Raw genomic sequence first — 15,963 nt, 5'->3', positions numbered from 1 at the left:
AGATGGTGTGTATAAACAAATTTACCTACAAACGATTTTTCCTGATGTCACTTTCTGGTTCTGTTGCTCATCTCATCTGTGTTCCTAGCCTTCTGAAACTGGAAACATGTTCTCCTCTATATTATCTTGTTTCTTTTTACTTCGTTAAATTGTACAATGCAAATTGGCAGGAAGGAAAGTGTTAATTGTTTTCCTCTAGCTATTTTGGCGTCATTTGACATTTTTTTAAGCACAGTAAACAGTGTAACATGTTCCTTGGTACAAAAGGTTCTGCTTGGCCTTTTCGAATGGATTCTTTTTGCAGTTGGGTGACTTTGAGAGTTGCTGGTGTTCTGTAACAGTGAACCAACCCTCCTCGCATTCGTGGAGTGGACGGAAATGAATCTTCCTCCGTGGCCGCTGAGTCATCAGCAGTGTGTGTTTGCTGATTTTAAGCAAACGAGGATGTTCTTATCAAGCTGCTGCCCAAAGTTAACCTGCGTTTGGCAGCAGATGGTTTGGGGTAAAGTGTACCTGGCTCAAATAGTCAACAGACGGAACTACCCGGTAGCGAAATACCAGCAGAGCAGCAGCAGAGAGGACAAATCGCTTCTAATGGATATAAATGAACTGGAGGAGCAGTATGACTCCATACGACAGAAACAAAAAGAACAGACTCATGTTGTTTTTAAAACTGGTAAGTGCTGAATTCTGCGATGAGAAAACTTGGTTCACGTACAGGACATTTCTAAAGATTCTTTCCACAACTGGGAGACTGAATCTGGTAGGGTACGCAGTTGTGGCTACATTTTAACGTGATGTCTACTTGCTGCATTTGGGATGAGACCACCGTACAATAATAACACGGTACGGAAAGAGACCATTCGGCCCACTCTCCACTGGCCTGTTCAAGTATATTCTCAAAGTTATTATTTGACACCACCACATTTTCAGGCAGTGGATTGCAAATTATAATAGACCACGTACAAACAAAGAAGGTCACGGTGATTTTGGTGGGGAGGTCAGTCGGTCGGTCGTGTGTGATAATATTTCATGGTCAAAAAAACTTAATTATTCTTTAGTTTTCGTCCGCTAGTTATTGACATTACGACCAAGAGAAACGGTTTCCCCTTATATTAACAAAGATCAAACAGCCATTCTGCCAACTGAATTAACCGACCTGATCCAACGTAATGGGTTCAATTCTCGCAGGTTGAGGTTATTGCGGAGGTCTCTCCCTCCCCGCCCCGTTTGAGGCTTGGTGACCCTCAGGTTAAAGCACCAATATTTGTCTCTTTCTGCACTATGGTCTGGTAGGAGTATGGCGACTTTACCTTTTTATTTGAAGATCGTGGAGAAAGGTGCTTTATAAAGGTGAGAGTAATACATCTGGCAGCGTTACCCAACAAAGGATAAGAACTATCTTTACAGAAAGTATATATAAATTATTTTCAGAGTAAATAGGTTGAAACTGATTCCACTCGTTAGGGAGAGTACAGATTTAAAATAATTAGCAACAGAAGCCAAAGTAAATTAAAAAGGCTTTATCAGGCAGCATAGGGTTAACATCTGGAATGCATCGCCTCTTGAGTGTGGCTTATTTAAGGCATGCAAAGGGGAATGAGGCTGTTATCTGAAACAGAACAATGTTCACAGTTGCAGCAAAGTGGCATTGTGCCCATTTGGAGAGTCGGTGCACATATAGTAAAGCTGAATGGGCCTTCTATGCTATAATGACTGTGATTCTGAAACAAATAGGGGAGTTACCCCATTACCATCAGAGTGGGTACTCGATTCCTAAAGTAAAATAATTGAATGTTGGAAATCAGAAATAGGGACATAAAATACTGGAGAACTTCACTTGGTAAGGCACCAATTGTGGAAAGAGAAGCAGTTGATGTTCTAGGTCAATGACTTTTCATCCAATGACCAGTACCTTGTTAGGTTAACCATGATCTTACTGAATGGCAGAGCAAGCTCAAGATGGTAAATGGCCTACTTTTTTTTTGATCATATGATGTCAATCAATTGATTCATGATTGAACCCAGAAATGGCTTGCATACGTTAGAAAAATCACAAATTATGTGTAATAATTATTCTGTCTCTAGCCCTTCTGAAAGAAATTGGCTTTGGGGAATAATTGGATTTTGACTGTGCCATTTCTGTTTTGTTTTCCTGACCGGTGTAAAGGGGTTGTCCTAGCTTATTGGTCATGTATGTTTGAGTTCCATCTTAAAAATATATATTTGAAGAAGATTCAAAACATTTCATATTTTCAGTTATCTCCTTTGCCCCTGAAATACTCAGGTATGCTTCCTTCTGCTACTTAGTCTTTTCAACCTGTTCAACTTATGAAAAGCATCTGAGGAAAAACTTGGTTGTAATCTTAGCCAACATCCTCAAAGAAACCCTCTCAAGAAAGTCAATGTCAACTATCAGGATCTGGAATGCCATTGGAAATTTTCTTGGTACGTTGAGTCCAACTGAATCCTGTTTGAAATGCACCAGCTGCTGATAGATCAGCGATCAATTTATTTTGAAATTTTGGGCCCCTTTATCTAAGGAAATATTTATTGGAGGCAGTGCAGAGAAAGTTCACCAACAAAAAAATCATGTATGCAGGGACTGTCTATGAAGAGAGGTTGAGTTGTTGGCCCTGACTTTGTTGGAATTTAGAAGAATGAGATGCAACCTTATTAAAAGATACAAAATTCTTAGGGGACTTGACAAGGTAGATGCAGAAAGGTTGTTTCCTTTGCAGGAGATCAAAGGGCATAATCTCAAAATATGGGATCACACATTTAAAACAGATGAGGAATTTGTTTTGAGGGTAATGCATTGGTGGAATTCCTCACTGCAGAGGGTTGTAGAGGCTGTCATTATGTATATTGAAGGCTGAGATTTTTATCCAATAAGGAAATCAAGGGTTATAGGGAAAAGGCAGGGTAGTGGAGTTGAGGATTCCGATCAACCATGATCTCACTGAATGGTGGAGCAGACTAAATGGGCTACTTCTGCTGCTATAGTTAGTCATCATTCACATCGGGTATTGTTGGATTCTAGATTTTTAGTCTGAATTTAAAATGTCATAGTCACTGACCTTACTGTAAGGTTTAAGGTTCTGCATTCTTAAATAACATATCACCATAATTATTATGACTGAATAGGTGAAATGCTTTGAAACTATAACATAATAAGAAGAATGGAAGAAAATTGTTAGAAAGTTTGTGAGACAAAATGTTGGGTTAAATTTAAAGAGTGTAGGAAAGGGCAACCTCCCACAGAGGACATTGACCTAATTTTATTAATTTCAATTATGAGCAGTCTAGGTACAATGGCTAATCATCTGAATGGTGTCAGGGTTCTGAAGCTCACTGTCTGACAGGTGGTAGAGGCAGAAATCCTGAAAATATTTTTAAAAATGCGAATATGCATTGTGTTATTACTAACAAGGCTAAATTCCAATGATTGGAAAGTCAGATTAGGCTGGTTACTTGCTGGCCAGTGCGTACACAATGGGGCAAATGACTTATTTCTGTGCAGTAACTTTCCCGATTGGATAGAATCAGAACACTTCGTGAAGAGAATTTTTTAAAATCAGTTCCCAGAATAATTGTTGTCCAGCACTGACCCCTGTGGCACTCCACTAGTTACAGATTGCCATCCTTACATGCCCTCCTTATCTTAACACTCTGTCTTCTTTTAGTTAACCATTCTCTCTCCATACTAATCTACTACCTCTAACTACAATGGGCTCTTATATTCATGTCACATAATGTGTGGAGTCATCTTAATCTCTGTTTAACACATCAAGGGAAAATTTATATCATAGCCGCAGGCACATCTACTTCAAATGTAATTTTGTGGCTGAGAATTTCATTTTATTTAAATGAGTTTTCAATTTTATTTTTAGCATAACAATTGGTAAGAAGCTTTCATGTCATTAGACAACACCTTGATGTACTGGCATAGATCAACAGCTAGCCTTCTGAGTTTTCAGCTGTCCCAAGCATAAGGCTGCACTTCTGCAGCCATTAGGATAGCCTTTATAATGGGAACTCACATAATTGGGAAGCAGGCTTTTCAAGTTGGTTTCCACTCAATTAAAACCTCCGAAGTAGATTAAAAATTTACTTTTCCAAAAAAAAAGTTTTTGAAATATTGGACCAAATTCCACAATAGTCGCAGCATTTGAATAACTTAGTTGACAAGGTGAACATGGAAAGAATGTTTTCTCTTGTGGCCAGCCCAGAACTAGGAAGACACAGTTTAAAAATTAGGTTTCACCCTTTCAGAGCTGGGAACATTTTTCATTTTGTGTGACTTGGAACGTTCTGCCTAACATGGCAGAGATGAAGTCATTGGAATATGTTTCAGGCAGATTAGATAGATTCTTGTTACCTAAGGGTACTGGTGGTCAGTGGAAATGTGGAATTTGAAACAGAAACAGATTTGCCATGATCTTATTGAATGGCAGAGCAGGCTTGAGGGACTGAATAGTCTACTTCAGATTTTATTTCACATGTTCGTATCCTCCACAGCCACAAAAGTGCAGTCACTGCTGTAATATAGCAAGGTCTTTAGCATTGCTGCTAAGTTCCTGCACCTAAATGAGAACAGATTTTTTATTTTAAAAAAAATTAAGCATCACAATTTAAACTGTTTAATATTTTTAAAAAGGTGTGATTATCTTTTCAGTGGCATCTCGACAGGATTCAATTGTAGTGCTTAATTTTGTTTTTGTGGACCTTGTGGTGATTTCATATCAGAATGGAAAGATCTCTGGATTTACAACCTGTACTGGATATATCTTAAACAAGTCACAAGTTTAATTTGAAGGGTGTGGTTGTTCTGCAACTTCTGCATTGTTCAGTCTTTTGCATAGCTGTTCTTGTTGGATCCAACTTTATTTTCTCAGCTGTGGCTTAGTATATATAGATGCAAATACATTTTGCTCTCAGCCATTAAAATGAACATGTCTGGAAATTCCTAAACAGTCCCACTCTGACAACTTTATAAAGCATAGTTAACTATTTTGGAATTATATTTTTTTTAAAAATGAGAAATATAAGTGTTTTTATAAATAATGACAACATTCACTAATATGGACACAACAATGTAATGTTTCAAAACGTTTCACAAACATTGTGAAACAAAGTTAAGCATTGAGCCATTTAAGGTAATATTAGGGGGAATAGTTAAAAGGCTTGGTCGAGGGGGTAGATTTAAATGCTAGAGCATAACTCTAGTACTGGATGGAGTCAAACCTTGACTTTGATTCCCCCATAAAGTAAAATTGGATGGTAGGACTGGGAGGGGTTAGTGAGAGTGCTATGTTCATCACCTACCAACCTCTACTACTATTTTACCAGCAGCAAGAAAAGAATCAGGCAGACTACTGGTATTTAGCACACAAAAAGTAAGGCCTTTGGCAGTCTTTTTGAGGGCTGGAGGGTAGAGTAGGGATGGTATTTCCTGTTTAGGCACTGTTCCCAATAGAGGACTCCAACTCCTGGTATTCCTTGCTCTTACCACTTTTTCACAGTTGCAGCTTGCCCCATCCTTTCTCATTTTGGACCTGCTAGAATGGCCTCATGAAACAATCCCATTTTGTATCATTTTCTACTTGCATTAGACCCACCCCCCAGAGGCTGGCTGCAGTTACTGCAGTGTGCATCCCTCCTGATGGTATTGCTGAGATTGGGGATCAATTGGGTGTTTGGCGGATATATTTCAAAGCACTTCCTTCCCGCGGATAGTGCACAAGTCTGAATTTAAGCCACTTAGCAATCCAACAACTGTGGAGGTGAGGGGCCATTGCCTGCACTTAGGCCAGAATTCTATGTTTCATAATTTTGCCCATAATTATTCAGATGTACTATCAATATCTTCCACTAGCACTGTCAATAATTTTTGGAGAGCTGTTTCCTAACTGGGGGGAGAAAAGTTGAACACAGACACAGAGATAAAATTAGTCATTACTGGGATCAGTAGCTATTATATGAATGTATCAATATGTGAAGTAATAGTGATCTACTCCAGGACAGATCTGATGCTTGCATTGCAGTCCATTTTACTGTACAATATGTTCTGCTCTTTTGACTGCACTTACAGTACTAAAATCAAATCATGGGTATACTAGATGTGCCAAGTAAATGGGATCTGACTTTTGTAAACAGACGCTTTTAATAGCTTGCAGGAAAAAAAACCATACAAAATCAAACTAAGCACTTTGTACATGATGAACAAATTGGCATGCATTGTACTGCAGGGATTGACAAGTTGTCCTTTTTTCTTCAAATACAATGCACAGTTCTGGCCTTCACAAAACAATAGGGTATAAGAGTAAAATAGAACGAGCAAAGGATTAGCAAAAAATGATATCAACTGAAAATTCTCATCAGTTAATACTGAACAAACTGAGGCTCTTTACTGTAGAAAGGAAAGGCAGTACAATAGAGGACATGATGTGGTTTATAGGGAAGTTAGTAGCCCAGCACCTGTTCGGTGACATCATTGTGTGACACATTTTCTGAAATATTAGTGAGTAGCCTAGCATATGCTCAATGGATAATCCAGAACATGACCAGTAACAACAGAAGTCAATTAAAAAGTGATAGTACCACACTGACTAATCAGTTCATCAAACTAAACTATCTTGGAGAGAGTTCCTGGAAATGATGGGGCAGTGTATGTGAGTCGTGGATTGTTGTCAGGTTTGTTGGGTACAAAGTTAACATAAAACATAAGAAATAGGAGAGCACATGGCTTCCTGAGCTGAGCTGCATCATTCATTAGTCATGGTTGATCAGCCTTGCCTCCTTTTTCCCCACCCACTTCCCATATATTTTGATTTCCTGAAGGGACAAATCTGGGGAATGGAGTCATATTTTACATTCTAAAGTGAATAGTTCTCAGGTCTCCTTTGAGCTCCTGCTTCTTTGCTTGCATTGTCCTTATAACCAGTGGTTGACTCTTCCTGTGCAGGGAGGAAGCTCCTCATCTCCAATGTTTGATTTTTGAGGACACAGTTCATATTTCTAGCTGCACCTTTCCTGGTGATCAATTGGAGTCCAAACAGCCTTGCTTGCTGTTTGGATGCCCAAATGATACCAGGAGGGTGATGACCCCTAAACTGGTCACATCTTTGACTTCTCCGACTTGCGATCGGACGTTGCAACTTTTGTTTTAAAGGGATAGCTCTTTCCATTATGATCATTATTTAGTCTTTCCTATAGAAACTTTTCTGGCCTCTGACTCATCCTGATTTGATGCAAGCCTGCATTCAGCTATTCTGAAGTCGACAGCTCTTAAACATTGGCCATCTTCAATAAAATTGAAAACCTCCATGAAGCCAGGCTTTTCAAACAAAATCCTTAATCTTAATTTACCTAAACAAGCGTCCTGACTGGTTTTCAATCTGACACACCCTCCTGTCTTCAAAATTTCTTGTGTGCAAAGCTCCTGTAGGACATAAGCATGTACAATGTTGCCATTATTTTTCAGCTGCCTGCCTCCATTTGAAAAATCCACATAAATCCAACCTTTAACCTCTACTCTTCTCATCTCCATTAATGCTTGTTGAGCTGTTAGTACTGCTTTGATGTTGTGCCTGTTGATGACCACTTTCTAATCTGTTTTGATTGGCCATATTGTGCTCAATGAATTGAAATTAGTTTAACTTTATAGGCCTGAAATTTTGAGGAAAAAATGGGCACCACTCAACCATCTCAACCAGCCACTATTGGGTTTATTCCACATCCTTGTTGTTCCTAGCAATTGGCTTAATGTGAATTAGTTTTAATTTTGTAACAGAAATCATAATATGAAATAACTAATAATCCCCTCACAGCCAAATTGGCCACTAGACAAAAATGATTCTGAGCATTACAGGATTCTTGTGTTCAACAAAGTTTAGTATTACACGTGCAGCTAAATGATACTATTTGATGCACCAGTGTCAGCGTCAAGCTCTGAAAGGCACAGATATAGGGTACAGTCATTCTGCTATAGCAGTATGCACCAACCCCATTTTCTGGCAAATAATTTTTAATGCATCAGTCGGACATGGTTTTGTTTTTCTGATAAGAATTATCCTAAGGCTTCTGAAATGATGTTGCCAGCAGGAGCAAGTAAAAGGTCGTTTTCATGTTGTAGGTTTGCTTCCATGAGGATATTTATTGAAATTAATTTATTAATTTCATATAGGACTCTCAGAGTGAGAGAGTAGTTTAATCCCATGTCTAGGGTCTAACCAACTAAATCACCAAGTTCTTCAGTTTCTGCATTCTTGCATAAACATAAGTTCTACTGTTCCAGAGATGTCATAACATAGAATCATAAAAAAGTTACATTATAGAAGAAGGCTCATAATGTGTATACTGGCTGTTGTGGTTCTGTTCGCCGAGCTGGAAGTTTTTGTTGCAAACGTTTCGTCCCCTGGCTAGGCGACATCATCAGTGCTTGGGAGCCTCCTGCGAAGCGCTTCTTTGATGTTTCCTCCGGTGTTTATAGTGGTCTGTCCCTGCCGCTTCCAGTTGTCAGTTTCAGCTGTCCGCTGTAGTGGTTGGTATATTGGGTCCAGGTCGATGTATTTGTTGATGGAGTTTGTGGATGAATGCCATGCCTCTAGGAATTCCCTGGCTGTTCTGTCTGGCTTGCCCTATGATAGTAGTGTTGTCCCAGTCGAATTCATGTTGCTTGTTGTCTGCGTGTGTGGCTACTAAGGATAGCTGATTGTGTCGTTTCGTGGCTAGTTGATGTTCATGTATACAAACCAACAGCCACACTCAGACAACAACTCACCAAAACGAAGGACCCGATACCCAACATGAGCAAAACTAATGTAGTGTACAAAATACCATGCAAGGACTGCACAAAACACTATATAGGACAAACAGGAAGACCGCTAACTATCCGCATACATGAACATCAACTAGCAACATGAATTCGACTGGGACAACACTACTATCATAGGGCAAGCCAGACAGAGAACAGCCAGGGAATTCCTAGAGGCATGGCATTCATCCACAAACTCCATCAACAAACACATCGACCTGGACCCAATATACCAACCACTACAGCGGACAGCTGAAACTGACAACCGGAAGCGGCAGGGACAGACCACTATAAACACCGGAGGAAACATCAAAGAAGCGCTTCGCAGGAGGCTCCCAAGCACTGATGATGTCGCCTAGCCAGGGGACGAAACGTTTGCAACAAAAACTTCCAGCTCGGCGAACAGAACCACAACAACGAGCACCCGAGCTACAAATCTTCGCACAAACTTTGTATTTACTGGCTCCCCAAATAAAGTTACCTCAGTGGATCCACCTTCCATCTTTATTTCCATGGCCCTCCAAATTCATCACTTTCAAATATATATCCAGCTCTCTTTTGAAACCCCCGTGGAATCTACCTCCACTACTCTTCCTGGCAGCACCATTCCAAATCCTAAGTGAGTAAAGAAGTTTTTTCTTACCTTCTCCTAACTCTCTTGCTGACAGTCTTGAAATTGTGACCCCTAGTTACTGACATACAAAACAGAACATCCTTCTTTACCCTATCAATTGTTTATCATTTTGATCACCTCAATAGGGTCAATGATCTTCTCTGCTCCAAGGAGAATAAGCCCAAATTCTCGAATCTTTATTTGTATCTAAAATCATTCATTCCTAAAATCATTCCAGTTAGTCTCCTTTGCACTCTCTCCAGGGCCTTAACATCCTTCCTTTAAATAAAGTGCCCAGAATTGAACACAATATTCCAAACTTGGTCTGACCAATGATTTGTAGATGTATAGCATAATTTCCTTGCTTTTATACTCTGCTTCTATTTATAAACTCAAGGATCCTATAAGCCACCTTAAGAACTGTTTCAACTTGGCTGGCCACCTTCAGCAAATTATGCACTTGATCTGAGGTCCCTCTGTTCCTGTACTCAAAGTTGTACCATTTGACCCTGTATTGTCTCTGTTACTTCGACAAAAATGCATTACTTCACTTTTCTCTGCATTGAAATTCAGCTGCCAGGTGTTCGCCCATTTGGTCAACTTGTCAATGTCCTTCTGAAGTCACACAGCGCAATCCATTATCCTCCTAGTTTAGTATCTGCAAATTTAGAGATTTTTGCCCTCCAACACCCATTTCCAAATCATTTATATAAATCAGAAAAAGTAAGGGTCCTAACACCCATCCCTGAGTAACATCACTTTTAGCTTATCTCCAGTCTGAAAAATACCCTCTGTTCCTATCTAATCCATGCTGCCAAAGACTCATCAATCCAAAACATTTGTAATTTGCTAACCAACGTACCAAATGGTACCATATCAAATACTGAAAGTCCAAATATACAATCTCCACAGCACTACCCTCATCTACTGTCTGTGGTACCTCGTCAATGAACTCAATTACCATTTGTCAGACATGGTGTGCCCTTGCCAAAGCAGTGACTTGACTGTCTAGTATTAACTTAGTCTTTTCTTACATATCTGAACAAGTTGACTGAAAACAATCTACAAAATTTCTTAATTAATTATCTTCCATTACCTTGTAATTTAATCTGTGATTCAAAAATAGTGAGACCACTAAGCAAGGCTCATGGTTACTCATTAACACTTTGTGCTTTTTTACATTGTTTTTAGTAATGTTTCAAATGTTCTTTAAATTGCAGGTAAAAGTAAACATGAAAGTGGATTGTTTTTCAAGCTCCAAGTCAAAACAGTGTCAGTCAACTGCACAGTGAGAAAACCAAAGGCATTTGAAGAACACCTTCCTGTTAACAATGTCACACTTGACTTTCCAAACAAAGATTATGTTCAGGATGGCGAAACCCCTTGGCGCACACATCTAGATATTTACCGTGTGCTGCAAGCACAGAACACTGGTCAAAAGAGTCACTTGCAGGCAAACAAGGAACCAGATGATCAAAATCAACAGCCACCCTCAATGAGCAAAAAAGTCCTACTCAATAAAGATAGAACTAAGTTATGTAATTATAAAGGAGCCAGTGGTGAAGTAACAACACACATCACCTGCAAACCCAATGAATTAAAGGCAACCCACTCTTTCACCAACCGTAATCACTGCATTCCTAAGATCAATAAAAGATTTTCATTTCCAAATGAGAGATCAAGTATATGGTCAAGCAAAAATGGGCTTCTCACTAAAATAGTACCAGTTGCCATAAAAGGGGACAATTACCCATTCCCTCAAATGAAGACTCCAAGGAAGTCTGACACTGCCAAGAACCTTGGCTTATATGCCAAGTAGTATGACATCTTCACCAAAACAGTAACTGTTAAGCCCTAAAAAGTGACTTGTTCCCTGGAAATGAAATTCCAAATGAAAACACCGACTACTCCATTTTTGAAAATGTTAGCTTTCTTTAAAAGTCTGTTGAAGAATTTTGTTTTTGAAAAGAAAATAGCTCCTTAAGAGAGTCTGCAAAGGAAATTAATGAAACTTAGTGAAATGACATATTAAATGGGACAAAACAAGATTACCCTGGTTGATTATGAACCTTAATAATGAGATGTGCATTGAGTAAATACCAAGCATTTCATTTATTGCATGAGTAATTGGGGTCACTAATTTTAGAGTTGTTAAAATCATGTGTAAATTACAATGTTGTAAACTTATTAACTGTATTTTGTGAAAAATCAACTGTTGTACTTCTTCTTTGCACTGCATTGCTATTTTTGTATTACCTTGCTTTTGTCAGAAGCCAGTTTTCAGGGAAATAATTAAGCTTTGTCATTTTACTCCTCACTGAGATGAAGCATCAAGCTACTATAAAACTTATCACTCAATCTGTTCAAAAGCCAATGAAACATATTGATCATGACAAGGCAATTCAAATGATATTTGAAGCTGAGATTAAAACCAGAGATTGGCATCTGAAAACATAATAAACATGTATGAAACTCCACTATGTCAACAATCTTAGCTTGATTAAGATAAATAGAATAAAACCCCACTTAAAATTGTGAAGAAAGAAGTTAGTTCGATACAAAAGTATGGCGCAGATCTATGGTGCCTCCAGCATGAGATATATAACTGAAGTCCTATCTGCTTATTCAGGCAACTATCAAAGGTCTCTTGATTTTAATAATTCTTAATATTTAAGAAATTCTTCCACTTTCCCAATCAAGGTGAATCTCATCATAATCGTTACCAGTAAAACAAAAAGGATGCTGTTTGAGGGAACTTACTGACTATAAAATTGACTGTCACATTTTCCTCTTTAAATCAGTTCAAACATAAGTCATTGGCTATAAAGAACTTAAGAATTCGAATTAGACATCAAATATGCCTCATAGTCTGTTATCATAGATATAGAAGTAGAATTAGGCCTTTCGGCCCATCAAGTCTGCTCTCTCCATTCAATCATGGCTGATATGTTTTTTGACTCCTTTCTCCTGCCTTCACCCTATTACTCTTGATCCTTTTTATGAATCAATAACCTATCTGTCTTAAATATAGTCCATAAAATAGTCTCCACAGCCTTCTGTGACAATGAGTTCCACAGATTCACTACTTCTGGCTGAAGAAATTATTCCTCCTCTGAATCCTAAAGGGTCATCTCTCCCCTCTGAAGCTGTGCCCTAGTTTATCCTAGTGAAACATCTTCTCCACGTTCATTCTCTCCAGGACTCTCCGTATTCTGTAAATATCGATAAGATTATTCCCTCGTCCTCCTAAACTCCATTGAGCACATCCAGAGAACTCAACTACTCCTCGTATGTCAAGCCATTCATCCCAGAATCATTCTTGTAAACCTCCTCTAGACCCATCCAGCAGGACATCCCTGCTCTTGCATTCTACACCTCTCAAAATGATTGCTAACATTGCCTTCCTAACTGTCAAATGAACCTGCAGGTTAATCTTAAAAGGATCCTGAACTAGGATTCCCAAGTTTCTTTGTGCTTCAGATTTCTGAGATCTTTCCCCATTAGAAAATAGGCTGCACCTCTATTCTTCCTACCAAAGTGCATAACCTCATCATTTCCTACATGGTATTCCATCTGCACTTCTTTGCCCATACTCCAGCCTTTCCAAGTCCTTCTGCAGCCTCAACACTTCTTGTCCCTTCACCTATCTTTGTATTATCTGCAAACTTAGCAATAATACCCACCGTTCCTTCATTCAATCATTAATGTACAACATGAATAGTAATGGTCCCAACACTGACTCTTGCAGAACTCCACTAGTGAGTGGTTACCATCCTGAAAAAGATCCCTTTATCTCCACTCTCTGCCTTCTGCTAGTCAGCCAGTCCTGTATCCACACCAGTATCTTACATCACATGTTGGAACATGTGTTAGCAAGATTCTTTCAATTAGTTTGGTAGGAGACGATGGAAGGATGGTTACAGCAGGTTAGGAAAAGGTAACTGGAGTAGGAATAGACTTGTGTGCAGTAATAACACCAACATGAATTAGTTGAATGGAATAATCTGCTTCTGATTTGTGTAATTTATTTGCAAACATTCTTGGCCTTCTAACCTTGTTCTAGCCCACTTTGTTAACAACAAGTATATGTTACTGCTCAGACTTTCCAGTTTCAGCAATTTGTATCTTTTCCTCCCATTCCAACATGAATAGCAAAGCCTACAATCATCACCCTATGACTCTTGTGGCACAGTTGTAATGTCCCTACCTCTGCTTCTGTAGGTCCAGGTTCAAGTCCTGACTGTCCCATCTGTGTCACACCATAACAAGTTGATTAAAAAATACCTGGAATCATCACACTTCCCATTTCTAAAAAATTATTATTTCACCTCATCAAAAGAAAAGGCTCCTCAAAATTTATAACTTCAGGTCACCCCTCTAATTTTCACCTAATTCTTGATTTAACACTTTAATTACGTAAAAAAAACACTTGTTATGTCAAAGGTACTGCAGAAGGTGTGAATTTGTGACTAAACATGATGCATGGATTTTGGTAACAAACTCAGTTTATATATCAGTGAGAAGTATTATAAAGTTTTTATTTCAATTCTAAAAACTGAAAAATTAATCAATTTAAGTACACATCACCTTTCTTTTTAATAGCTTTTATACTTATTTGATTAGTTTTATTTTTAATACTGAGTTGTATTATTCATATTCCTACGCTTTACACTTGCTATAAAATATAAGTTTTGAAATAAAAAGGCTTCATTTCACAGGTAATCTGAATCAAATACTGTCAAACTGGATTGCTGAAAAAAGACAGATTTTGTTGAAGTCATTCATTTTGCATGTATCAGGATAATTTGCAAGAATACCAAATAAAGGGTAAATAAAAGTTACACTATATGAGAGGAGAGTGCTGATGGGTTAGCAATTCATTGATTAGTAGAGGCGTCGCCATGGAGACTTCACCAGTTATATAGTGACTAATAGTTAATTGCCAAAATGTGTTTAAATTTTAAGAGGTGGAATGTCTCTAATTGGTCAAAATACTTCCCTGAAATGTTGTTTTCCCATTATATTGTATAGTTGCAAATTGTCTGATGAGTGAAAGATAAAAAGGTTCAACAAAATTTTTCATCAATACTTAACATTAAATTGACTATTTATTGAACTTATGTGTCCACTGAAGTGAATTGCCTCGTACGCTATATTGCACAATTTAATCAATTTAAATGGGAAGAAAATTATGACAACAGTAAATCAATAAATATGTAATGCAACACTTCACAATGTTTGGTTTAGTGATACTGATAAATCATATACAAGTGGATGTATCATAGAATCCTTAAGTTGTCATGGCCGGGACATGAGGAAAAATGCCAAAGAAAACAGCATTCTCTTCTATACTGTATTTAAATTCTGATTCTTTTAAAAATGGACAACATTTCTGGACTCCTAAATTAGCCACAGCTGATCACATAATCCTGTTTCTAGAAGCTTCTGAACCCCCGAATTGTATAAGCATTCCAGATAAAGCTTACATAAAGGAACTGAATACGAGTCATCTGCTTACAACTTGCTCTGGACAAAGGAAAACATCAAGACCTGTTATGTGAAAATGGACAGTAACATATTTACAATTGCCTTGTCACCTTGCAATGGAATCTCAAATGGGGGAATTAAAGCTTTGTTAATGACCTTTCAATTAGCCCACTGAAATAGACTGTTGGCACCTGAAATGCCTGTCTTTATCACATAACTCAACTTGGAGTGGGCTGCAAAAGACTAAATATACAATTCTAGATTCAAAGTCAGTTGCTGTATGAATTCTATAGAGAGATCAGGTCTCTATACTGAGTTGGCAGCCGCCTCAGACCTTCCATCTTTGTAGCCAAGCTGCTGACTTGAAAGGAGGACACATTTTGCCTGCAAGCAAGAAAATGATTTGGCCTAGATCACCAAGGAATCCATTACTGGACTCTGACCTTCAAGAAGTTATAATTTGTGTAATCTAATTTTCAATATGTCTGCATTTACTAAACTATCTAAACTCTGGTTCTGATATAAAACAATTCAGATGTGAAAATCTGAAACAAAGGCTGAAATTGCTGAAGAACCTCAGCAGGTCGAGCAGCAACTGTGGAGAAAAAGCAATTAACATTTGGGTCCAATTACCCTTTTTCAGAACTCCTGTTTATCTTCCTTAACTTAAAGAGATGTATGGATGCAATAGTGAAGTAATTCCCCATGTTTTGAATGTTTTGTTAATAAATTCTAGCTTTGATTTGATTTTAGATTTTTTGCTGTGGGCTTATTTCAAAAATTGGAATCCAAAACTCTGTCTCTATCAGAGCCCTGTGTACCCCATAACAACATGACTAAAGTGTTGTTTAGGACAACCTGTCAGTGAGAACGTAGTTGCTGCAGCCATTTTAAGGTTTTGGAGATATTAATTGCCTCATGTCAAAACTTACATCCCCAAAGGTAAGTGCCATCATGAACTGTAGTCACTGCTGGGATTACAGGCAGTCCCCAAACAAAAGGGAGTTATGAAGCTAGGCTTCAAGCTACTAGCTGGGCCTTGCTG

General features: G+C 38.3%; 1 protein-coding gene across 1 annotated transcript; it reads left to right on the top strand.

Moving 5' to 3' along the window:
- Nucleotides 1–278: 278 nt before the first annotated feature.
- LOC122550132 (uncharacterized) lies at nucleotides 279–15,665 on the top strand. Its single transcript, XM_043690765.2, has 2 exons — nucleotides 279–676; nucleotides 10,652–15,665. Exons 1-2 carry the CDS (start codon nucleotides 379–381, stop codon nucleotides 11,248–11,250), a joined length of 897 nt encoding a protein of 298 aa, XP_043546700.1. The 5' UTR covers nucleotides 279–378; the 3' UTR covers nucleotides 11,251–15,665.
- Nucleotides 15,666–15,963: the final 298 nt, after the last annotated feature.

The sequence above is a fragment of the Chiloscyllium plagiosum genome, unplaced genomic scaffold, assembly GCF_037043375.1.
Source record: "Chiloscyllium plagiosum isolate Xiang-an unplaced genomic scaffold, Cpla_swu_hap1 HiC_scaffold_5, whole genome shotgun sequence".
Taxonomy (NCBI): Eukaryota; Metazoa; Chordata; class Chondrichthyes; order Orectolobiformes; family Hemiscylliidae; genus Chiloscyllium; species Chiloscyllium plagiosum.
The sequence above is the reverse complement of the archived record's forward strand: the minus strand, read 5'-3'. Positions and strand labels throughout refer to the sequence as shown.